The sequence below is a fragment of the Bos javanicus genome, chromosome 3 (genome assembly GCF_032452875.1).
Source record: "Bos javanicus breed banteng chromosome 3, ARS-OSU_banteng_1.0, whole genome shotgun sequence".
NCBI lineage: Eukaryota > Metazoa > Chordata > Mammalia > Artiodactyla > Bovidae > Bos > Bos javanicus.
In genome coordinates, this window is record NC_083870.1 from 75648915 (window position 1) to 75676232 (window position 27318).

Sequence of the window (27318 nt, forward strand, 5' to 3'; positions counted from 1 at the left end):
AGATTCAAAGGGGTTAAGTAAGATGCTCAAAGTTACCTGATGAATTTTTGTCAGAACTTGTGTTAAAACTAGGTCTTCTCCATTCAGAACTCTACATTTACTGTATTACTTCTGAGATAACAATCAGTAACTATAGTCACTATTCTGTTTTTCAGAATACTTCCTTCCATTGTTTAGCATTTAAATCTATTTCAAAGGAATCTCAAATGAGTGAATCACAGGTTAAGTTTGAAAGGGATTTTAGAGAAACTATTCCACCCTGTACTTCCATAGATGTTAAAGTATATTCCTTGACATTGCTCCTATAACACTTCTAGAGTCAGAGAGCAGTTTTATTAACTTGAGAAAGTATTATGTGAAAGTTCTATTTTACATGGATGAAGTACTTAGAGTTTGAGAGTAAAAATAAATGCAGAGTGTACTGTGTTAGGTAGTGGATTATGGAGGAACATCGAAAACTATCCTACCTCACTTCAACCTCCTGAGTCAGCATTGAAAACAACAACAACAACAACAACCAACAAATTCAATGAGAGAGTTTTATTTTCTATGTTCTATGCAGATATGTGCCAACATTTCCAGTCCTCACCTCTGGCTGCTGTCAAAGGTCTTAACTCTTTGCAAGATAATATACATTGTTTCAGAGGAAGCTATGGGGACTTTTTACAACAATGATACAGTATTTCAGCGGTGTTTTACTACTGGTTAACAGGATTGAACTGTACTAGAAATCTTCTAGAGATACAATTAAGCCTAAGGTTTTGTTGAGGGAAGTAAGCGGTGGTGGCCGGCATTGTTTATTTTGTCTAAGAATAACATGGGTAAAGATTCTCTGGTAAGGTGATGTTTGAGCACAGACCTGAAGGAAATGAAGCAGAAGGCCATGAGGAAGAGCAGCACTGGCAGAGGAAAGAGAAGGGGCCGTCTCTGACCAGAGAGCTTGCCTGACTTTTATGTGTAGGCTCAGCCGAAACAGTTCCAGCACTGTTGTCAAAACCCATTCTTTGGTCATACACTTGGAGCTCTATTTTACCTGTTGGCATGATTCAGGCGTGTTTTTGTTGCTCATTTATTTTTTTTTTAAAGAGTCAGTGAATATTTCTTCCATGTCATGGCCAGTGACTGGATCAAGCTATGCCAAAATTTTCACCTAAAACATCCCTGTTTGATAAGCTCTTGTCTGCTTTATACTGGATAATCAATTTCTCAGCCTTATAGCCTTGCATGAGTGACCAAGATAGAGTAATGAGCAGAGTAATGAGCACCATCCATCTGTTTATTGGTAGCCCTTGCCTGACACCTGGCTTCCCAATGTCTGTTTCCTTCCCAGAAGAAGCAACTGTTGATATGGAAGTGCTTTTTTCCCCTAGCATCTCTCAGCTTAAGAACAATATTCTGAATACAATGGATGTAATATCATTAAGATGATGAAGCATCTGGGAAGCATGTCCTTGAAAACTGGTTTGAAAAACTTGGAAACTCGTCTTGGAAAACAGAACTCTAAGCTAATGTATACAAAAATCCTTTAAAATGTTTTGAAGACCAAGGCAGTAACTCCAGAAGCATAGTTCTTTATCTAGAGAAGGCATTCCTTCATAATATTAGCAGCACTCTGAGTGCCTAGCCAAGTTTTAGATGGATAGACAGGTGAATGGATCTACATCATTAACATATTGCAGAACTTGCAAATAACCAGACCTTTCCGATAATATAATGGTCTGCTTCTTAAGTGAGTGGCTTCTTCTACCATAGAAAGGTTCACGAAGACGTTGGATGACTGTTCTAAAAAAGAAATAATAGACATTTTTGCACTGTGTGGAAAATCGGACTAGTTATTAGCTATAGGTTCTTAGAGATCAGTGGTCCCTGCCCACACAACATGGGGCACAAAGAAAAACTTCAGGTATACATTTTTGACTTGTTACACTAGCATAATCTATTCTATCTTAACTATAACATAGTCTTTGATTTTAATTTTGGATAGAAATTTAACATCCCTTGTGGCCTAAGAGAAGTTAATTACCTTTTCTGACCTTGATTTGCTTATTATAATAATTAAGGGTTTAAATAAAATAATTTCCAAAGTTGCATTTACTGCAAAATGCCATAACATGATTCTGTGAGTCAAGGAAATTCTCTGGGGAACTGGTGGTATTGTCTATTACATATGCACTTGGTGTAGCTGTTTGGGTAAATAACATCACTCACTATGGACAGAGGATGCAATGGTCAGATGGCATCACTAACTGAATGGACATGAGTTTGAACAAATTCCGGGAGATAGTGAAGGACAGGGAAGCCTGGTATGCTGCAGGTCATGGAGTCACAAAGAATTGGGCACGACTTAGCAACTGAACACCACTATGGACAGAGGACTGTTTTTCTAGAAGCTGTCTTTGGAGATTTCAGTTAGAAATGAAGACATGCCACACATTTTTTGATGGAGAGTTTAATACACAGAACTATTTTGAAATCTTACAAAATCTTACTATTCTACCCAGGGTTATTAATATTGAAAATTTCCTTTCTCTGTGGTATAAGAATGATAAATGCCAATTATTGATTTTTTAAATTCCAAGTGCTCCATAAACATTATCATACCAAGCACCCTACCTACTTATGTATCTACCTATGTATGTATGTGTGTGTGTGTATATATATATATATGTATCTTTCTGTCTAACCTAGGAATCGATGCTATAATTTTCCCAGTTTTACTAATGAAGAAACTGAGGTTTTCAGAAAATGAAATACCTTCTTAACCAATTAGCAGTGCTAAGTTCTGATACCAGGTTTGTCTGAGTCCAAAGCCAAGGTTCTTAACCTCTAAAATATTTCTGGATAGTTTAAATGGAGAAAATTTATTAAGTACAGTATTCAAATTTAGTCCCATCCTCTTGCATATAAGGGCTTCCCTAGTAGCTCAGCTGATAAAGAATCCACCTGCAATGCAGGAGACCCTGGTTCAATTCCTGGGTTTGGAAGATCCCCTACAGAAGGGATAGGCTACCCACTCTAGTACTCTTAGGCTTCATTGGTGGTTCAATTGGTAAAGGATCTGCCTGCATGCCGGAGACCTGGGTTCAATCCCTGGGTTGGGAAGATGCCCTGCAGAAGGGAAAGGCTTCCCACTCCAGTATTCTGGCCTGGAGAATTCCATGGTCTATAAAGTCCATGGGGTCACAAAGAGTCAGACATGACTGAGCACCTTTCACTTTCACCTTTCTTTCATATATAGATAAATTGATCTCTTCTACCAAATTCACTCAGTGTCTTTCAATTTTGGTTCATATTGACTTTACAAAAATTATTTCTATTATCTTTTTTAAAGTTTCTCTTCAATTTTAAGAAATTTCTTTGTAGTTTTTTTCTTTATTGCACTTTTTTCACATTTGCCTTTCCACACCACTTCATTTATAATATACATCTGTGATGTTCTTTTACTTTGTATAATTTTAAGTCTCCAATTCCAAATAACAAGTAAAGCAGCACTAAATTATAAACTGTGTGGGTTTCTATCACTGTGTGAAAGGTATGTCATTTTTATATTTTTACCTTTCAAGCAACACGGATTGAACTATTCCTCATCAAAAGACTTCCTGTTCTTTCATATCTATTTTTGCATCTTTTCTGACACACTCTTGACATTCTTTTCCTAATGCCATTAACCTTGACTCTGTTCTCTACCTGTTGCATAAGAACTTAGATATTCATGGCCAGCAAGAACATTCTCAGTATAAAATATCAGAATGAAGATAATAAAAAAAAATTATAAAAGGTAATTTTTGCCATAATGTAATATCGAGAATACAAATGGTTATCTCATTACTCAACAAATCTGAAATCATAAAGGTAACAACATCAAATAGTACCAGAAAAACAGTAAAAATAAGAGAGCAAGCAAAAAATACTATATTTAATCTAACTTTGAAAGCTTTAAATCTCCTAAGGACTCAGTATTTTGCCTAGAAGTCCTTACAAACTTTGATGAAGATGAACTATTCTTCATAAAACAGGGATGTTATAGCATTTTGTTTGTAGTGTACCTTGTGGTAATCTTCCCTCCAGTCCTCGTATCTTGTTCCCTTGTATTGCTGCCAGTAACCACAACTCCACAGAGGTGGCCCATCATGGTTGAACCCAATCAGAGTAATCCTATTTTTCTTGCATAGTGGATCCCATGGCAAAAGGACTGGATCAACAATGAACATGTGACACAAGTCCAGTGAGATCTAAGGACAAGGTAACCGAGGAATTCTGGAGGAGCCACTTCTTGTCCTTCTTAGAAGAAGAGAAAGTTTTCAGAAGCCAAATATGTCTATTTTTGGAGGATGTGGAACTGAACACTAGAATTACTATAGCCATCCTGCCCCCTGAGAGAAAGCCAGCCTCAGGAAAAGTTATTCCCACATAAAGCAAATAGAAATATACCAAGTCTGGAGTGTGTCCTGAAATGCATTTCCACTTGTGTGAGCCAATCAAGCCTATTTCTTGTTAAGTCAGTTTGGATTGTGGTTTCTATTAATTAAACACACACATAAGGTGGCTCAGACAGTAAACAATCTGCCTGCAATGTGGGAGACCTGGGTTTGATCCCTGGGTCAGGAAGATCCCCTGGGGAAGGAAATGGCAACCCACTCAGTATTCTTGCCTGGAGAATTACATGGACAGAGGAGCTTGGTGGACTATGGTCCATGGGGTCGCAAAGATTCTGATACAACAGAGTGACTAACACTTTCACTTTTTCAGTGGGCCCTAATTGATATGTCAGCCCTTTTGTTTCTTAATTTACCTATTTTTTCAATAATATAGAAATATATACAGGTATTATTATGATCAAATTGTGAAATCAAATAATTTAAATCATATCTCAATATTAGATGCTTTAGAAGAAACTAATCTACAGGGTTGCTTTAGGAAAGTAATAATATTGAACTTTGAGAGCCAAAGAAACCCTGAAAGATTATGTGTAAAATCTTTGAAATGTATAAAGCATACTAATAACAAAAGATAACCATTTCTCCTAAATTCTAATACAGCAGAAAAGTGTTACTAAAGTCCTTGACTCATTTGTATTATTTTTCTTTATTGTTAATCCAAGCTCTCCTCCTTAAGCTCCTAGTGACTTGATATGTTGGAGAAGACAATGGCACCCCACTCCATGGAGTCGCTGAGTCGGACACGACTGAGCGACTTCACTTTCACTTTTCACTTTCATGCATTGGAGAAGGAAATGGCAACCCACTCCAGTGTTCTTGCCTGGAGAATCCCAGGGACGGGGAACCCTGGTGGGCTGCCGTCTATGGGATCGCACAGAGTCGGACATGACTGAAGCGACTTAGCAGCAGCAGACTTGATAGGTAAAACTCTCCAACAGCATTATCTGTCTGATGTATGAAGTCAAACCCTGCTGTGTGACTCTCAAGACCTTTCATAGTCTGAGTTCTTTCTGCTCTCCTCCTCTACCTACATATGTCAGCAGTCTCCTACCTGCACCTGCAGCTCCAGATCCTTCACAGTTTTGCTGCTCCTCTCCTCCCCTTCTCCATATATTCCATCTTAGCTTTTGCTTCTGTGCTTTTTGGTCAAGCCCTCGTCTCTCCCCTCCAACAGCAGTACTCTTCTCTGTACATAAGCTCTACCGCAGGACTTGGTTCTTTGGCCCTGATTATCTGTCATTGTGCATTCACCTCTAAAGCTTCAGTTTTCTCTGCAATTAGGTTGTCAGATCCTTGACAGCAAGGAATGAGACTGATTTCTCTTGTAATTCACTAAAGCTTCAACTACTGTGTAGTTGAGTAGATATTAAATGAGTATGTGTTTGATCAATTGACCTTGCGCTGGCTATTTGTCTTACAGACTGTTGCATGGATCTAGAAAAAAGTTTTAAATATCTGGATTGCCTTAGAACTGCCAGATATAGCAAATAAATATACAGGATGGCAAGTTAAATTTTACTTTCAAATAAATAACAAACTATTTAGTTTTAGCATAAGTATATCCAATGCAATATTTGGGGTATAATTATACTAAAAAATGGCTTGTTTAGTAGTTTAAAATTTAAATTTTACTGGATGTCCTTTATTTCATCTGGAAATTCTAAATGGACCTGACCTTAAAAACAAAACAAAAAACTGTGTTTAATTTCTTAAATTAGAGCTAAATATCACATTTATGAATTGTTTAACTTTATATAGTTTTGCCAATCAAGTCCTATAGCACATGAAGTTCTCTGCATCATTTCATCTAGCAGTGGCAACACATAAATTGAGTATTCATTATGTAAAAGTCACCATGCATCCTCCTGTACAGGGAAGCAAAAATGAATAAGACGCTTCCTCTGCCCTCAAGTAGTTTATAGCCTGGTAGAAGATACAGCTCATTTTAGTCCTGTCTCTACTTATGTGCAATGTGGATGTTAATCCATATGGCCAATTTTTTTTTTAGGCCTGACCCAGCCCTTCTGGGCAAAGATTCAAGATGACACTATACATTTAGGTTATCAAAAATGAAGAATATTTGCTTTGAAGTATACATTAAATAGCTCCTGTCTCTGAAGTATTATATAAACACCATAATCCATCATCCTAAACGAAGATAATTTTCAAAAATTCTTTTGATCAGAACACTTTATTCTGCTTTTGATAATTGTTAGCTTTTATGATGCAGGGCTTCTCTGATAGTTCAGTTGGTAAAGAATCTGCCTGCAATGCAGGAGACCCTGGTTTGATTCCTGGGTCAGGAAGATCTGCTGGAGAAGGGATAGGCTACCCACTCCAGTATTCCTGGGCTTCCCTTGTGGCTCAGCTGGTAAAGAATCTGCCTGCAATGTGGGAGACCTGGGTTTGATCCCTGGGTTGGGAAGATCCCCTGGAGAATGGAAAGGCTACCCATTCCAGTATTCTGGCCTGTAGAATTCCATGGACTGTATAGTCCATGGGTTGCAAAGAGTCACTGAGCAACTTTCACCTTGTGATGGAGGATTTTTTTTTCTGGTTCTTGGATATTTAATGTGCATTTTTTAGCATAAGCAATAGAAATGTATTGCATGACATCTTTTTCTCTCTGAGCTATCACGTAAATTCTTCACAGGTAGATGCCATGCTAGCTACTTAATCCGAGTCACTTATTTAGGTGAACAATAGGATCCAATGATTTGGATTTTATCTTTCTGCTGTGTGGCCTTGTTTGCTTTAGCTAATGTCTCCAATCTTTCCTGGTCATAGGCAGTGTGTGTTTATGTGTGTGCAAAATTTGATATTAGTTAAATTTTTTTAGCTACATGATATTTATAAGCTATATGCCATATAAACTCAGTGATATTTGTTATATTCAAAGATTTCAAATTCCAGAAACAACACCATGTTTTACATGACAGTATCCTTGATTTTTTGTGTGTATGTGTATGCATAAAAGCATTTCTTAGACTTAACATATAATTCAAGGCTTTAAAACAATGTTACCTTAACATACAATATACAAATTTTCAGTTCTGGAATAGAGAGTACCATATTTTCTCTTTCTTTTCTAAATATAAGCTATTGATCTCAACTCACCAATCTGTATTTTCTTGAAGAGTATCTTAAATTAAAATAAAAATGCATATCCCATAAAGTAATGATTTCCATGGTTATTAACATATCACAAGAAGTTACAAATGGAGTGGCATTAAAAAGTGATGAAACTATTGGGAAAAGTTATGCTAACTTGAATGATTTGTCAATTACCTAGATAGAAGGCTATAGTTAGCATTATCATTATGCCAAGTCTTTGGAGCTATGAAATACTCATTTAAAACATGTGTTTTAGGTTGTCAAAAATTACCTTTGGTAGCTCTTCAATTTGATTGGCATCTAGGTAAAGCTCCTCTAATGTCCGTTCAAAGTTAAAAACCTCCTTTGGCACCTGCTGAAGGCTGCAGTGGGAGTAGTCTAAAACGGAGATGATTTCTTCTTCACCTCGGAAACACCGGCACGGCACCAGGCGGCCAATGATCTTCCGCTTGGTGGTCATCTCCAGGCACTGCACTAGAGAGAAACAGAAAAAAAACAACAACTGCTTAACCACCAGCCTTGGAAGGTGTTCTTAAAATATTTAAAGCTTAGAAATTTAATTATGATTATATTTTATAATTACATAATGCTTTAAACAAGTTTACATAAGACATGCATATGCATTATATCATTTGATTCATAAACAGCTCTCAAAGGTATATAAGACAGATTTTTATTAACATCTAACAGATAAAGAAATGGATTCAGAAAGGGGCAGATAGTTCCCATTGTCACACAGGTTTGGAATGGCAGAACTGGACCAGAACACAATCCTGACTTAGTGCAAGGCTTACACTCACATTTGAAACATGGATCTATAATATAGATTTTTAAAATTTTATACTAATTGCAGTACAGGATAGAAAACTCCAGATTTGTTGGAAAAAATATATTTCCCTCATTTCTCTAAAATATTAAAAGTCAAGTTTTACCCATAAGGTTTATGATTTCCTCTTTTTGACTCAAATTTATTCCATTAATCAATAATTATCTATTGAATAGTGTGCTCTAGACATTCAACTATGTATGGGGGAGAGAGAAATAAATTTAACAAACTCCCTGTTGGAGACAGCTGTATTGGTTATTCACTTCAGAATAAGAATCTGTACTTATGAATGCTTTTATTTTAATGGGAGAAAACAATCATGGCAGAAATTTCTGTGATGTCCTGACATGTCTTTCGCTAGATTAGCACCAACCAAATGCTATAAAAACTTGCATGAATCGGTATCATGGCATCTACCACACTTCATTAAAGTTACTGTTTTTCAAGTCATTTTTGTCTAGACTCTAAGCCTCTTGAGGGTAAAAACTATTTTGTTCATTTTTACATTTATCTTGATTCTTGACATACAGTAGACAAGCACTAACCAATGTAAACTAAACAAATCAATTCATGAATGAACAGATGGATACATTTGAGAGTCTGTCCCCAACCACCATCAGATACTGGTAATTAGCTTGAAAATCTTCTCATTCTAACTAAAGGGTCACTATCTCTGGAATGTCTCAGGATAAATGAATAGCATCTTTCTCGGAGCTACCAGGCACTAATCTCATTGCTTCCTAATTATGTGTACTATTTCCCCATGTACTAGGTGGGTTCTTGAAGGAGAGGATCTTGTCTTTTTCATCTTTGAATTTATAGTAACAGTACAGTTTGCCATCTGCAGAAACAGCATTGAATGAGCATCAACTTGAAACTTGCATTTTATTCACTGATTTTACTTAACATAAACCTGTCACAGAAAAAGAAAGCAATAGTTGACAAAAACAATGCAGTATTTTGTTTTGAAATGGCTTAGATTAAATCAAATTTGGAGGCAAATGAATACAATGTGCTTAAGAGATGGTAAAAGTTCAACCCAAAGCCACCTTTATTCTTCCTTTAACTTATGAAATTTATAAAACTATATTTTGCAGCAGGTTCATGAGTCAGCTCTTACACATGGTTATTTGTACATGGTAATTTGTAGAAGGTTTATCTAAAAACATTAAAAAGATGACCTTTCTTCTCCATTAGTTTCTATCTCTCAAAATCCTACATTTCTCATTTCTGGGAGCTTGAATTGGGAAATGTTATTTTACCTGACCTTACCTGAAAGCCCTGATTATAGGCTGATCTCTATATAGGATCTAGCACATATTAACAGCCAGTAAATGCAACTAATATCTGACACATACTAAACATTTGCTAGGTGCCTAGTATATGTCAGACACTGACACATATATACTGTCGTATATATATACGTATATATGTACCTAGTATATGTCAAATATACTCGGTACCTAGAAAATGTTTCTTGAGGTTATTGTAGTTGTAAAAGGTAAGTGATGATGGCTCAGACTATGAGAGTAGCAGTAAGAATGGGAAGAAGTGATGGACCGCCAAGGTATTTAAGAAGCAGAATCCCTAGCATGGGCGATGGATTAAATGAGAAAGTGGAAAGGGTACTGTAGGGAGAATTCTTGAAAAATTCCCAAGTTTTTAATTTAAGTCTCTAGTAGCCGCATGACTACTCAGCTGTGATGCCATAAAGCTGACTCAAGGCATTTATCCTATCTATCTCTATGATTCACAGCTGATGAATCAATTGTCCATACATGGTTTTTACCCAGTACTTTACACTCACCCTTTAGTGCCAAACCATGTGGCTATTTCTTGATACCCATCTGTTGTTTCAACTGCAATTTTTTTATTATGAAGAGAAAAGAGAATATCCAAGCCTGTACCTGAACCATTTGGTCAGAGTGTCTACCGTCCAGGAAGGCTGTTGCAATTTAATGCACTTTTAGTACTGCTTTCCCTTTCATTGAAAGCATTGTTCCTCTGATAATCTCATTGCCTGCCAGTAACCTCTTTCTTTAGTTCAGTTCAGTTTAGCCACTCAGTCATGTTCGACTCTTTGTGACCCCACAGACTGCAGCACACCAGGCTTCCCTGTCCATCACCAATTCCTGGAACATGCTCAAACTCATGTCCATCGAGTCGATGATGCATCCAACCAGGAGATGGTTGTCGTCCCCTTCTCCTCTTGCCTTCAATCTTGCCCAGCATCACCGTCTTTTCTAATGAGTTCCTTCTTCACAACAGGTGGCCAAAGTATTGGAGCTTCAGCTTCAGCATCAGTCATACCAATGAATATTCAGTACTGATATTTTTAACAATTGACTAGTTTGATCTCTTTGCTGTCAAAGGGACTCTCAAGCATCTTCTCCAACACCACAGTTCAAAAGCATTAATTTTTCAATACTCAGCGTTTGTTATGGTCCAACTCTTGCACCCATACATGACTACTGGAAAAACCATAGCTTTGACTTGATGGACATTTGTCAGCAAAGTAATGTCTCTGCTTTTTAATATGCTGTCTAGGTTTGTCATAGCTTTCTTCCAAGGAACAAGTGTCTTTTAATTTTGTGGCTGCAGTCAACATCTGCAGTGATTTTGGAGCCCAAGAAAATAAAGTCTGTCGCTCTTTCCACTGTTTCCCCATCTATTTGCCATGAAGTGAGGGGACTAGATGCCATGATCTTCATTTTTTGAATGTTGAATTTGAAGCCAAACTTTTCACTCTTCTCTTTAACTTTCATCAGGAGGCTCTTTAGTTATTCTTCACTTTCTGCCATAAGGGTAGTGTCATCTGCATATCTGAGGTTACTGATATTTCTCCCAGCATTCTTGATTACAGCTTGTGCTTCATCCAGCCCAGTGTTTCTCATGATGTACTCTGCATAGAAGTTAAATAAGCAGTGTGACAGTAAACAGCCTGGCATACTCCTTTCCCAATTTGGAACCAGTCCATTGTTCCATGTCCAGTTCTAACTATAGCTTCTTGACTTGCATATGGGTTTCATAGGAGGCAGGTAAGGTGGTCTGGTATTCCCATCTCTTGAAGAACTTTCCACAGTTTGTTGTGATCCACACATTCAAAGGCTTTAGCATAGTCAATGAAGCAGAAGTAGACATTTATCTGGAATTCTCTTGCTTTTTCTATGATCCAATGGATGTTGGCAATTTGATTTCTGTTTCCTCTGCCTTTTCTAAATCCAGCTTGAGCATCTGGAAATTCTCATACTGTTAAAGCCTAGCTTGGAGAATTTTGAGCAGTACTTTGCTAGCATGTGAGATGAGTGCAATTGCGCAGTAGTTTGACCATTCTTTGGCACTCCCTTTCTTTGGCAATGAAAACTGACCTTTTCCAGTCTGTGGCCACTGCTGAGTCTTCCAAATTTACTGGCATATTGAGTACAGCACTTTAACAGCATCATCTTTTAGGATTTGAAATAGCTCAGCTAGAACTTTATCACCTCCACTAGCTTTGTTTGTAGTGATGCTTCCTAAGACCCACTTGACTTGTACTCCAGGATGTCTGGACCTAGGTGAGTGATCATACTATCGTGGTCATCTGGATCATTAATATCTTCTTTGTATAGTTTTTCTGTGTATTCTTGCTACCTCTTTGAAATGTCTTCTGCTTCTGTTAGGTCCATACCATTTCTGTCCTTTATTGTACCCATCTTTGCCTGAAATGTTCCCTTGGTATCTCTAATTTTCTTGAAGAGATCTCTAGTCTTTCCCATCCTATCATTTTTCTCTATTTCCTTTGCACTGATCACTTAGGAGGACTTTCTTATCTCTCCTTGCAATTCTTTGGAAATCTGCGTTCAGATGGATATATCTTTCCTTTTCTCCTTTGCTTTTCCTTCTCTTCTTTTCTCAGCTATTTGAAAGGCCTCCTCAGACAACCACATGCCTTTCTTTTTCTTGGGGATGGTTCTACTCTTTCTCATCTCAGTTCACTACCTCTAGAACCCATTGATGACTTTGGTATCTAATTTATGGATTATTTATTCATTGTAACTCTTTCCATTCCTGATTTATACTCCTTAGACATAATAGCTTTCAACTTTTCCACCCTAAATTTCTAAGAAACTTAATTGTAATGCTACTCCATGATTTTTCCCTTACAGATTTTTGCTATATAACATGGTGGTTTACCTTTCTTCTAACAAAGTCTCACACACTTATAACCAACCAAAATATATATAGCAATTTTGTTTTAAATTAATAATACTTATTTTACTATAGCTATAAATATCACTATAATTTAATTACATTTTATTTCTTCTGCATCTTTTTATTTCTTTAAAAATTGCTTTACGTATTTCTTTGTTTTGGTTTTTTTATGTATCTTTCACTCATTAAAGTTGCTATCTCCTCTTCTCTTGGTATAGTGAAAAATGTGTCATTTATACTCAAGGATAATCCTTCAGGAGCACTCTACCTTCCTGTTTCTGTCTGGAGTGGTTCCTTTTCTAGATCTTACACACACACACACACACACACACACACACACACAAGTGTATGTCTGTATATGTGTGTGCATGTGTGTCTGTGTATGTGTGTGTGTGAGTTTGATCCTAGAATATCTCTTCATTGTCATTCTGTAAATTTTACATTTCCTTCTTCTGTTTTATTCTTATTTCCTGAACCCTTTGTCTTTTTCTTTCTAGACTTATTGGACTATAACAGTCAATGGTGAAATATAACATCCAGTAACTCACTGAGAGAGAATATACAGCAGGAACATGCTTTAGACCTCTGCATATGTGATCATGGTTTCATTTCACCTACAAATAAATTTAAAGCTTGGTCGGATATATACTTCTAGGTCAGAAGTAATTCTCTTTACAAATTTGAAGTCATTTTTAATATATTATTTTCTAGCTTTTAAGGTTGTTGTCAGGAAATCTAACTCCATTACTATTCAAATTCCTGTTTTACACCCACTTTCCCCTCTGCCAGAACATTTTAGAACTTTTATCTTATTCTTAGTCTTTTGAAATTTCACGACGATATGCTTTGGTATGTTTTTATTCATTTGCTGGGTACTCAATGAGCCCTTTCACTTTGAAAGCACTTATCCTTCCGTTGTTAAATTTTCTAATATTTTTTTAATTGAGAATTTCCTCCTCTTCATTGTTTTTATTTTCTTTTTATGCCATCCTGATTAATTGGACCTACTTCTTAGAATTACCTGGTAACTAAATTATTTTTTCTTTTGTAATTTTCGTGCCTTTGTCTTTTTATTTTATTTTCTGAGAGATTGTCTCAACTTCATCTTCTAAATCTCCTGTATTATCTTTTATCAGGTAACATATTCATACTGTCCAAAAATTATTTATTCCTTCTTAAATCATGCTCCTTTTTCACAGTGAAAGTTAAAGTAAAGTCGCTCAATTGTGTCTGACTCTGTGACCCCATGGACTGTAGCCTACCAGGTCTGACTCTGTGACCCTCTGGACTGTAGCCTATCAGGCTCCTCCCTCCATGGGATTCTCCAGGCGAGGATACTGGAGTGGGTTGCCATTTCCTTCTCCAGGGGATCTTCCCGATCCGGGATCTTCCTTCTCCAGGGGATCTAACCCGGGTCTCTCGCATTGCAGGCAGATGCTTTAACCTCTGAGCCACCAGGGAAAACCCCTTTTTCATAGTATCATGATTCTATTTCAGGGTGCCATATCACTTTCATTTTTCTCAGAAGATATCGTTGTTAAGTTGCTAAGTCAAGTCTGAATCTTTGCAACCCTATGGATTGAAGAATGCCAGGCTTCTCTCCTTCACTATCTCCTGGAGCTTGCTCAAATTCATGTTCACTGAGTTGATGATGCTATCTAATCATCTCATCCTCTCTCACTCCCTTCTCCTCCTGTCTTCAGTCATTCCCAGCATCAGGGTCTTTTCCAATGATTTGGCTCTTTGCATCAGGTACCCAAAGATTTGGAGCTTCAGCTTCAGCATCAGTCCTTCCCATGAATATTTAGGGTTGATTTCCTTTAGGATTGATTGGCTTGATCTCCTTCCAGTTGAAGGGACTCTCAAGAGTCTTCTCCAGCGCTACAATTTGATGGACTTTTTTGGGTGTGTGCCTTTTCCCCCTTGCTCCTAGTATTTATTCTCAGTTCTCTTTTCTCTTTGTTTCTTTTGGTCTTTATCTTTCATGATAGAGGTTTTTCACAAGTATCTGGTGATCCCTGGCTGTCCTTCAATTTTGACGAGTGACTCCCTACAGAGCTAATTGGAAGCTTTGTATGCATAATAGGTTTCACTGCAGGATGACTGGCTGTAAGTCAAAGAATGTTCTGGTCTTCTGCCTGAGGCATAACTATGCAGTTTTGTAAATAAGGACCTAAGTCAGTTTTTCTATTTTCACTAAGTTTCTCCAGTCCTTTGTCTGATACTTTTCTCCAAGACTCTCAAGGAGAGCTATGAAACAAATTAATTTTTGTATCTCTTTGTGGAGAAGGATATGGCAACCCATTCCAAGTCTTGCCTGGAGAATCCTGTGGACGGAGGATCCTGGTGGGCTGCCGTCTATGGGGTCGCACGGGGTCGCACAGAGTCGGACACAACTGAAGCGACTTAGCATACATGCATGCGTGTGGGTATGTTATAATGTAGCTGACAATGTACTTTTTATAGAGATAAATATAAACTACATTGTCTTTCCCTGTCTTCTTAAAATTTGTTGAAATCTCTTATCTCTTGGTGTCTTTTCTTCAATTTTCTCTCTCCTTGTGAGTATATGCATTTAAAATTTTCTTTTAGTTTGGTGGAATTTTGGTTGTAAGTTCAGCTCAAGGTAAGTGGAGGATTAACTTCCATGTTTAAAAGAAAGTTTTCTTTTCTTTAATCCCCTTCATACTTTTAATTCCTTCTTATCTGACCTACTAGGAGCATTGGACTAGAACTACATTTTTCTTTCACAAACACTCTTTCCTTTCGCTCCCGATTTCACGCTCTTCTGACTTTTATCCTTTTGCTCAGGTTTCTCAATTTCAGTCTTTTAAGAAGATCCATCTTCTCTTCCAAACATTGACATTTAAAATATTAGCATTATTCCCCAGCTAGTCTTGTTACCCTTTTAATTGTATGCTCTCTCCCTTTCAGTCTTTATAATCTCACGCACCTTTCCCAACTCTTTTCATTTAACTTTGATGAGTGATGGCTATGAAGTTTTTCAAATTTCTACTCAGATTTATTTCCCTCATCATTTCCACTTTGTGTTTTATGAACATCTCAAACATAACAATGTTCAAAATTGAAGTGATATTTTTCAAAGATATGAGTCTATCATCATGGTCAAGAATTTAGACTCTGAAGCCAATTCCTTGGCTGTATGACTCTCAGCAAATATTTAAGCTCTATCTGTTTAGTCATCTCTAAAATCAGAGTACATACCAAGCTTGTAGAATTGCATCATCTAATTTTAAGTATTCACTAAGTGTTCTGCCCAAACCTCCTCTTCCTGTGTTCTCAGTCTCAGAGAACAGCTACACAGTTCACATAGATTCTCAAGATAGAAAGCTTAGCAATATCTGTGACTCCTCTCATTCTCTCACTTTCCACATCCAACAATCACCAAGTCCGAATCCTTCAATAGCCAAAACTTATCTTGATTCAGGAATATTTTTCTTCATTTCAACTCCCCAGCAATGTTGTTCAATTATTATCTCCTGCCTATGCACCTGTCTCTCTCACTCTATTCTTCTCCCACCACAGTGAAGCTGGGGGGACCTTTTAAAAACACAAATATTATGTCACCTTCTTACTTCAAATACTTCAATGTCTCCTCTCTGCCTTCCAGACAAAGTCAAAAGTTTTTTTTTTTATTGTGACTTGCAAGTATGATATTGTCCTCTGGACTGACTGCAGCCCTCCACTCTCAGATCCAGCACTCTGTTCTGCCTGGTTAGGCACCACTCTTCTTGTTTTCGATGCCCTTTGTAATTGTGGCTTCTTTTGCCACAATCAGGACTACCTGATCTTTTTTTCTATGAGGGTCTTCATAAATACCTCTGCTTTTGCTCAGGGCACATTTCCTTGCTCTTTTCTAAAAATTTACTTTAGAAGGGAAAATAGCCTCTCTTTATGCAATATGTTCCAACTGTGTCCTCTTCTTTATATGTTCCAACTGTATGCTGCAATATCCTTTGATCACATTTTGATTACTTATTCAAATAAATCTTGTTCACTAGATTGACACCTCTGTAAGGAGAGGGACCATGTCTAGCCTTTCAACAATATATATTTTCAGTAACTTTAGTATTTAATATCTGGTTCAGAATAAGTACTTTAAAAACATTAACTGTATTAGTGAAAGAATATGAGAACTAAAGATGATTATAATGACTTTTATTTATATAGCTTTGGAAAATTTCAAAACAATTTATAATCTATTATCTTATTTTGTCAAGACAAATAGACATCCATATTGTATTTCAATAATAAACTAATCAAGGTTTAGTGAGTTTGTGATGTGCATAAGGTCACACACAGAGTAATTAGTAGACTGAGATTAGATCTCATTTTTCCTGACCCCAAAGCCACCATTTTTTTCCCCATTAGCAGACAATGCATTGCATTTACGGTGATATTTAGAAAGCAATATTTGAAAATTTATCAAACATGAATTTATCAGTAGTTTTACCACACACACACACACACACACACACATTTGATGGTTATCTATACACAGAATACTTCATAGGTACAATTAGAATGAAGGGGTAGCAGTGAGGGAAATAACTTTGTTCTCTTTTATCTGATGATAAAGAGTTTAAGCTTTTATGAATGTCAAAAGTATGGAAATATCATAAGGTAGGATGAAAAAAGTGTTTCCGGAATTGAGTAGGTCATAACACACAAGAAAGCACATAAATGTGACACACATAACATACAGAAGCATCATTTGCTTTCTTCCTGAAACACGACCATTGCCTGGTATACTGTAGAAGTGTGCAGCTTCACGTCTAGTATATGGACTTTGACTCAGAAGCAACCTGATTTCGTGTTTTACTACATACCCTTAGGAAATATCCCAAAGAGGGATTTTTAGATTTTCAGGTTTTCAAAGGGACTTAAAAAGGCAAGAGAAAAATATTAATCTCTTCCTGTTAATATCCTTCCAATAAATTCCATAAATCAAAGTTGAGAGTATTATTTTTTAGATTCTCACTGCATAGATTCTCTTCTCTCTTGAACCTTATTTTTTAAAATCTAAGTAGAAGAGCTAAAGGGAATTTTTCTACAATCAAAGCATATGGCCAACAGTCTCCCTATCAACACTCTCTGAATCAAATGCATTTAAATAGCAGCGCTCACTAACACAGGCTAAACTAGCTGAAGAAGCAGAAAGACTCATCTTGATATATTCCTCAAATCCTTCTCTATTCATAATTTAAACCAAAGAGAGTTTTGACCACTTGAGAATCATGCCTGCAGAGGTTGACTCAAGCAATAATATGTGTATCAAAACATCTGATTTTCAGTACCTTTGCGTTCTCTAGGATTTTTAGACCGATTGTGCCAATTTTCTTCAATTTAAGTCTGAATTTGGCAATAAGGAGTCATGATCTGAGCCACAGTCAGCTCCTGGTCTTGTTTTTGCTGACTGTATAGAGCTTCTCCACCTTTGGGTGCAAAGAATATAATCAATCTGATTTCGCTGTTGACTATCTGGCAATATCCATGTGTAGAGACTTCTCTTGTGTTGTTGGAAGAGCGTGTTTGCTATGACCAGTGTGTTCTCTTGCAAAATGCTATTAGCCTTTGCCCTGCTTCATTCTGTATTCCAAGGCCAAATTTGCTTGTCACTCCAGGTGTTTCTTGACTTCCTACTTTTGCATTCCAGTCCCCTATAATGAAAAGGACGTCTTTTGGGGGTGTTAGTTCTAAAAGGTCTTGTAGGTCTTCATAGAACCGTTCAACTTCATCTTCTTCAGTGTTACTGGTTGGGGCATAGACTTGGATTACCATGATATTGAATGGTTTGCCTTGGAAATGAACAGAGATCATTGTGTTGTTTTTGAGATTGCATCCAAGTACTGCATTTCAGACTCTTTTGTTGACCATGATGGCTACTCCATTTCTTCTAAGGGATTCCTGCCCACAGTAGTAGATATAATGGTCATCTGATTTAAATTCACCCATTCCAGTCCATCTTAGTTCACTGATTCCTAGAAAGTCTATGTTCACTCTTGCCATCTCCTGTTTGACCACTTCCAATTTGCCTTGATTCATGGACCTAACATTCCAAGTTCCTATGCAATATTGCTCTTTACAGCATCAAATCTTGCTTCTATCACCAGTCCCATTTACAACTGGGTGTTGTTTTTGCTTTGGCTCCATCCCTTCATTCTTTCTGGAGTTATTTCTCCACTGATCTCCAGTAGCATATTGGGCACCTACTGACCCGGGGAGTTCATCTTTCAATGTCCTATCTTTTTGCCTTTTCATACTGTTCATGGGGTTCTCTAGGCAAGAATACTGAAGTGGTTTGCCATTCCCTTCTCCAGTGGACCACATTCTGTCAGACCTCTCCACCATGAGCCGTCTGTCTTGGGTGGCCCCACATGGCATGGCTCAGTTTCATTGAATTAGAGAAGGCTACAGTCCATGTGATCAGATTGGCTGATCTCTAAGCCAGGCTTCAGCAATACATGAACCATGAACTTCCAGTGTTCAAGTTGGTTTTAGAAAAGGCAGAGGAACCAGAGGTCAAATTGCCAACATCTGCTGAATCATCAAAAAAGCAAGAGAGTTCCAGAAAAACATCTATTTCTGCTTTATTGACTATGTCAAAGCCTTTGACTGTATGAATCACAATAAACTGTGGAAACTTCTTAAAGAGATGGGAATACCAGACCACCTGACCTGCCTCTTGAGAAACCTGTATACAGGTCAAGAAGCAACAGTTAGAACTGGACATCATGGAACAACAGACTGGCTCCAAATAGGAAAAGGAGTACGTCAAGGCTGTATAGTGTCACCCTGCTTATTTAACTTATATGCAGAGTACATCATGAGAAATGCTGGGCTGGAAGAAGCACAACCTGGGATCAAGATTGCCGGGAGAAATATCAATAACCTGATATGCAGATGACACCACCCTTATGGTAGAAAGTGAAGAAGAACTAAAAAGTCTCTCAATGAAAGTGAAAGAGGAGAGTGAAAAAGTTGGTTTAAAGCTCAACATTCAGAAAACTAAGATCATGGCCTCTGGTCCTATCACTTCATGGCAAATAGGTGGGGAAACAGTGGAAACAGAGACTGACTTTATTTTTCTGGGCTCCAAAATCACTGCAGATGGTGATTGCAGCCATGAAATTAAAAGATGCTTGCTCCTTGGAAGGAAAGTTATGACCAACCTAGACAGCATATTGAAAAGCAGAGACATTACTTTGGCCACAAAGGTCCATCTAGTCAAGGCTATGGCTTTTCCAGTAGTCATGTATGGACGTGAGAGTTGGAATATAAAGAAAGCTGAGCACCGAAGAATTGATGCTTTTGAACTGTGTTGTTGGAGAAGACTCTTGAGAGTCTCTTGGACTGCAAGGAGATCCAACCAGTCCATCCTAACGGAGACCAATCCTGGGTGTTCATTGGAGGGACTGATGTTGAACCTGAAACTCCAATACTTTTGCCACCTGATGCGGAGAGCTGACTCATTTGAAAAGACCCTGATGCTGGGAAAGATTGAGGGCAGGAGAAGGGGATGACAGTGGATGAGATGGTTGTATGGCATCACTGACACAATGGACATGTGTTTGGGTGGACTCTGGGAGTTGGTGATGGATAGGGAGGCCTGGCATGCTACGATTCATGGGGTCGCAAAGAGTTGGACACGACTGAGTGACTGAACTGAACTGAACTGAACTGATGCCAATTTTATCCTTGCCTAATATTTCATCCCTGAAAAGTTAAAAGGACAATGGCAAGTTCAATCTTTCCAAGATTTCTTGTGATAAATACTCTGGCTGTCCTCATCAGTTGGCACAGTCTTACATTTTTCAAATGACAAACATTTCTAATTTATTCACTGAGAAACCCTTTGCCACAGGAATATGGAAAGCTGCCAATCTCTCTCCATGTCCTACTCCAAGAAACATCTTTAAAACCATTACTTCACCTGAAGTAGTCTCTGAAATTCCCTCATCAAGACAGCAAACATGGTGATTCTTGGACTCCAAGTGGTGCATCTGAGGCTTGTTTGTTTTTTGACTGTTCACACACTCACATTTCAAAGATTGCATGGGTTTGTTTTCATCTTATCATTACAATATCTGAAAGCCTGCAAGTGTTATCCACAATTTGATGTGCTATCATTACAAGGAAACCAGTATGTCTTCAAGATCAGAGGACTGTTATTAAGATAAACACATTTATGGTCTTTAATGCTGATATAACCACATCAGCAATCAAAATAAGAAATCAAGAAGGAAAGAATGGTACCTGGTACCAAGAAAAGGCTTTTTAAATACTTCTAATTCAGCTTTTAGGCAAGTGATTTGTTTTAAGACTAACAGTGCTTCCATTCTCTTTCCTCACATATTTGCCAGGAATTTTCATCCACTGAGCAGAATGTCTCTTCCTACAAATGATTCTTAATATATACCATCATCTCTGATTTAGTTTCTAACTGCTTAATGAGTCACCTATTTTTAAATACAATTCAACTGTTCTAAAGTGGAACTTGAAAATATTTGCTAAGCTTCTACTCTGTATCAGACATTGTGCTTTCCTTCTTGATTTCTTGCTTTGGCTAATTGTGTTTTAATTCTCTTAATGCTGTTCCTTGGAGTGATCTTTTACTTCTCCTTTCTTTCCTTCTATATTAGACATTCAATGTCTTCCCTTTCCTTTCTTTACCATTCAGTCAATCTAGTTCAGACTCAGCATCTCTTAGTAGTACTGCCCAAAGCAATATGGTACAAAAGTATACTATTTTCAGACATCCTTCCTTTACAATAATTTATTCAGGAAATTAAATGTCTACAATGTGTTAGGCACTGGGTTATATGATGGGAAGAACCAGTGAGCAAAGAGCTACATTCCCTGCTCTAATGAATTTCCTAGATAGTGAGAGAGATAAATATTGAACAAAAAAATTAAGCAAATAAATCCATACTTGTACATTGTAATAATTGCTATAAAAGAAAATATTAGAGATTTATCCATTTTATATATTTACACATAATATAGCTTGATTAATCCCCTAAAATGTATGTCCATTCCCCAGTTCTAAAAGCTTCACTGAGTATATTTTTAAATAGAAGTATTTCCCAGTTCATATCACCAGGTCATACCTTCTTCTAAGACATAAGCAAACTGTGTTAGCAAATTGAGGCCTAAGAGTTCTTCAGGATAAAGAGATAAGCTTCTTTTTATTAGTGTTTCCTAAACTGCTTAAAATTTAAAACATAAAATGTTCCAGTTTATCAACATAATTAGTCTTCTAAATCACACATTTAGGAAAGGCTCCAACAAAGATCCTCCAACAAGATTCTTTAGCTTGATAGTCAGGCTCTTTATCTAACTTTTCAGCTATTTTATCTCATACTTTCAAGTCTATGTTCTATCTTACACCATTATTCAGTTCAGTCTCTCAGTCATGTCCAACTCTTTGCAACCCCATGGACTGCAGCACACCATGCTTCCACGTCCATCACCAACTCTCGGTGCTTATCAAACTCATGTCCATCAAGTCGCCAATTCCATCCAACCATCTCATCCTCTGTCATCTCCTTCTCCTCTCCCTTCAATCTTTCCCAGCATCAGGGTCTTTTCCAAGGAGTCAGTTCTTAATGTCAGGTGGCCAAAGTATTGGAGTTTCAGCTTCAGCATCAGTCCTTCCAATGAATATTCAGGACTGATTTACTTTAGGATGGACTGGTTGGATCTCCTTGCAGTCCAAGGGACTCTCAAGAGTCTTCTCCAACACCACAGTTCAAAAGTGTTAATTCTTCAGTGCTCAGGTTCTTTATAGTCCAACTCTCACGTCCATACATGACCACTGGAAAAACCATAGTTTGACTAGATGGATGTTTGTTAGCAAATTAATGTCTCTGCTTTTGAATATGCTATCTAGGTTGGTCATAACTTTCCTTCCAAGGAGCAAGCATCTTTGAATTTCATGGCTGCAGTCACCAGCTGCAGTGATTTTGGAACCCTCTAAAATAAAGTCTCTCACTACTTCCATTGCTTCTCCATTTTCCATGAAGTGATGAGACCGGATGCCATAATCTTAGTTTTCTGAATGTTGAGTTTTAAGCCAATATTTTCAGTCTCCTCTTTCACTTTCAGCAAGAGGCTCTTTAGTTCTTCTTCACTTTCTGCCATAAGGGTGGTGTCATCTGCATATCTGAGGTTATTGATATTTCTCCTGGCAATCCTGATTCCAGCTTGTGCTTCCTCCAGCCCAGCATTTCAGATGATGCACTCTGCATGTAAGTTAAATAAGCAGGGTTACAATATACAACCCTGACGTACTCTTTTCCCGATTCAGAACCAGTCTGTTGTTCCATGTCCAGTTCTAACTGTTGCTTCTTTACTGGCATACAGATTTCTCAGGAGGCAGGTCAGGTGGTCTGGTATTCCCATCCTTTTAGGAATTTCCCACAGTTTGTTGTGATCCACACAATCAAAGGCTTTGGCATAGTCAATAAAGCAGAAATAAATGTTTATGGTATTACCTAGAGTAGTAGGATTGATACACTGATCCATTTTCTTCTATGTCACTCTTGCCACTCTATGGTAATACCATTCTATCTTTATATTGAATAATTTTATCTTTGGTTATTATAATATGTTTGCAGGTCTTTCAACATCACAGTAGTTTATTTCTCCATCTGGTAACACACATTGCTTGTGCTCTGATAGAAAAAGGATCCTCAGATACTGAATTTGGATCACTTATGAAGCTCAAATTTTTCTTTTTAAAGTCTTCTCTAACTGTTCCAGACTATAAATAATGCTGCTTGCCTTGTCTTCCTCCTCCTCTTTACTATTATTATTCTCATTTTAGCACTAACTAAAGAATATCACCATAAGGATTACAGAATCAACCCTTAAAAAAATCTCAAGAGGAGATTTGTATTGAGTAGTGGCAGTTATGAGCTTATTCAAAAATCTCTCTTTGGAACTTCCCTGGTGGTTCAGTAGTTAAGAGCTGGGAACTAGTGTCCTGACCATGGAACTAGAACCAAATAAGTTAACAACAACCAGAACAAAACCCCCCAACATTCTCCATACTGTATCACATAGGTGAATAACAATATTTTAATAATTCTGTCCTTCCTCCATATATCCTTTCCTAGAATTTTTATCTACTGACTTACTTTATGTAAATATGACTATAGAGGAGAGTAGAAATCAAACTTTAGTTTTAGCTTAAAATAACCCAAGTTCCTGAAAAAGTTCTAATTCTGTAATAAAATGTTACAGTTCTGTTTCTTGAAGAACTTTGCTTTCAGGCAAATTTTCAACATTTGCTCTAACTATCCTGAACCATGTGAACCTGAGCCATGAGCAGTATGAAGTAATAAATTTCTAAGTATTAAGATATTCTCAAAGATTTAACTTTCAAAAGGTAGTAATCTAAAGTAATGAGTCTCTGGAATAACATTTGAAGCCTTGTTTATATAGAGATACAGACTAAGAAAATGGAAGAGAAATAGTCAGATATATGCAATTCAATTAACAGTTATCTTAGGTTTGGTTACAACCTTAGTCTAATTACTTATCTCATCCTTGAGTGAATTACTTAGATGATAGTCTTATACCTTGATATCTCAAGATATTTTTATTATATGGTATAAGATAATTATTTATGTTCCTGATGACTGAGTAATTATGAAAAAGATCAATTAGTCAGCATGATTTATTGAGAAGCCAGAGATACATATAGTACATTTAGAAGTAGTTTAATCAAATATTTTATTTAATAAAAATTGGGGAACATGATGCTTAATATTTATTTTTGTAAAAATTTCACCTTATGTGAAATACTTTATTCTGTACCTTCTTCCAAAGATTTGTGTAGGAGCTTCAGAGGGAGCCAGTAAGAAACCATTTTCCATGCAGTTGTCTCAGCTAAGGAATCTCTTGCCTTTTGTGAAGTGGCACAACATCAATATGGTGCCCTTCACAAGACATGATGAAACACCCATCTTTTCAATCTGATATAAACAACTTTGAGAAAGCATTTGAAAATGGTATTTCATGCTGCTTTATATTCATTCTTTAATCACAAGTATAGATAACTTCTAATATTAACTCTGTTTATTAATATTTTAATTAATGCTCATGATGGTGGTACTTGTGCCTTTAGGATAGTTAGAGCAAATGTTGAAAATTTGAACTAAATAAACAGGGCTTCTGATAATAATCTTTTAATCAATTAAGTTTCTTTGGATTTAAATTTAGGCAGTTACTTTATAATTGGAAAGATTTTAGGAGACTCATGAAACATGTAAGCCTGCTTGAGGTCACCCTTGGGCTGAAAGAAATGTTAAAATAAAATTAATTTAAAAAGCTTTCTGCAAGGAAGTTAATGGCATGTGAGAATGCACTCATAGATTTAATAATTGCTAAATGACAAGCTTATGGAAGCTTAATATGGAAGAATCAGAGGCTCATTTTAAAACTGAAATATTTTGTTATGATTCTGAATTATTTTCATTGTTAGTTTCTGATATGAGATTAAAAGAATAATTTCAAACAAGAATTTAAAACATCCTGAGTATTTAAATACTTATCTTTATTCATTTTATAAGTAATAAATATTATATATGAAATCTTTTGGTTTATATTCTTACTGAATTTAATAATTTAGGAGACGACAAAAGGCAACAGGTTTTGAGAGAATTAAGACAATAAAATCAGGAGCAAAGTTTTGGAAATAGAATTGAAAGAAGCCTAAAGAAGACAAGGTGAGATCTCTGAATGAATAGAGCATGCTGAACTAATACAGTCCTGCTGGTAGATAGAATAAACTTCAAAAGGACCACATGTTACCAGAGTAATCACTATTAAAATTCAAATCTGAACATGTGTAAAACTCTTTTCAGTCTTCCTGCTACCTCACCATGAATTCTGTATTTGCAAGCTTGGTGTATAATCCTCTGCCAAGACTTCAGTCTCCTCCTGGACCACACTCATACCTTATCTTACATGTCTTCTTGTCTTTGCCTTTCCTGATCTTCTCACGAACCATCTTACCTGCTTCTCTCTCCTCGTTACCCTTCCTTATCCTTTTTCAACTAAATTCAAGGATTATCCTTGTAGAAAACTGTTCCTCTACTATCCCTATTACAGGTGAATTGTGTCTTCCCCAAATTCATGTGCTGAAGTTTAACAATTAGTGCCTCAGAATGTGAACCCTTTGAAAACAGAGCTGCTGCAGTATAATTAGTTAAGATGAAGTCTGGCCATTGTAGGATAGGGCCCTACTCCAGTATGACTAGTATTCTTAGAAGAACAATGCATGTGAAGAAAGAGACATGTAAGGAGGGAAAATGTAGAGAGACATGGAGAAGATGTCCATCTATAAGCCAAGGAGAGAGTCCTGGAACAGGTCTCTCATAGACCTCAGAAGGAACCTTTAGTAGTCCTACTCTCCAGCATTATGAGACAATGAATTCCTGCTTGGTGGGCCACCTAATTTGTGATCTTTGTTATAGCAGCCTTAGCAAACTAATAGAACCTCTTTCTTCAGCTTTCAAGCAAAAGTTAAGTATCTCTTCTTCAGTATCTATAAAACCCAGGATCCAATTTGGCAAAGACTTATTAAAATTGTTTCCTTGTGAATCTCTTGAGGTAGTATTAATTAGACCATGAACTCTCCTTCTGTTTGTTCTCTTAATCTAAGGCAGACATGCAATGTCAAATTCTCTTTTGTACAGATTAATGAATAGAGGGAAAGAAGGAAATTTTGTTTGGCCTTAGATTCACCAACTTGCTTGAAAAGTGAAAGCTGCTCCATCATGTCCGACTCTTTGCAACCCCATGAACTATATGGACCATGGAATTCTCCAGGCCAGAATACTGGAGTGGGTAGCCTTCTAGATTGCCTTCTCCAGGGGATCTTCCCAACCCAGAGATTGAACCCAGGTCTCCTACTTTGCAGGCAGATTCTTTACCAGCTGAGCTACCAGGGGAGCCTTGAAGATTTAAAATTGCAATTTCAGATGCAGGTAAAAAAGTATAAATTACATATTCTGAAGAACAATATGTGTGATATTACAGAATGAATAAAATAAATAGTCAATCCCTTTCTTTCTCAGAAATAAACATCCTGGAAAATAAACGACTCTCAATGTCTTTAATCCAGCTTCCCAGGTGGTGCTAGTGGTAAAGAATCTGTCTGCCAATGCAGGAGAAACAAGAGATGCGGATTGGATCCCTGGGTCAGGAAGATCCCTTGGAGAAGAGAATGGCAACGCACTCCAGTATTCTTGCCTGTAAAATCCCATGGACAGAGAAGCATGGCAGGCTATAGTACATGGGGCTACAGAGTTGGACATGACTGAGCAAATGAGTAAATGTCTTTAATCATCACACATGGGGAATACAATAAATTACTCGAATCTAACAATTTAACCGACTCATGGACATGTGTTTGGGTAAACTCTGGGAGTTGGTGATGGACAGGGAGGCCTGGTGTGCTGCGGTTCATGGGGTCGCAAAGAGTCGGACACGACTGAGCGACTGAACTGAACTGAACTGAACAATTTAACCCAAAGAGTTAAAGATTTCAGAAATGTCTTGAAAAGTTGATATGATGATATATGTAAATGATGGGTATATCTTGTTTAGAAGAAGCGGTTCTAAAAGAAAAAAAGAGACTGCTCTATGTCAGTATGGATATTTTAAGTGGATAGTTGGAGCAAACTGAAGAACATTTCAGAGAAGATAAAAATAGAA

At 37.1% G+C, this 27318-nt stretch overlaps 1 protein-coding gene across 2 annotated transcripts in view; it reads right to left on the minus strand.

The window, feature by feature from the left end:
- LRRC7 (leucine rich repeat containing 7) overlaps nt 1–27318 on the minus strand; it is a 622375-nt gene that overhangs the window by 389924 nt on the left and 205133 nt on the right. For both annotated transcript variants that reach the window (XM_061411605.1, XM_061411606.1), the window contains exon 3: nt 7825–8027. In XM_061411605.1, coding sequence (XP_061267589.1) covers nt 7825–8027 — 203 coding nt within the window. The remainder of the gene's footprint in view (nt 1–7824; nt 8028–27318) is intronic.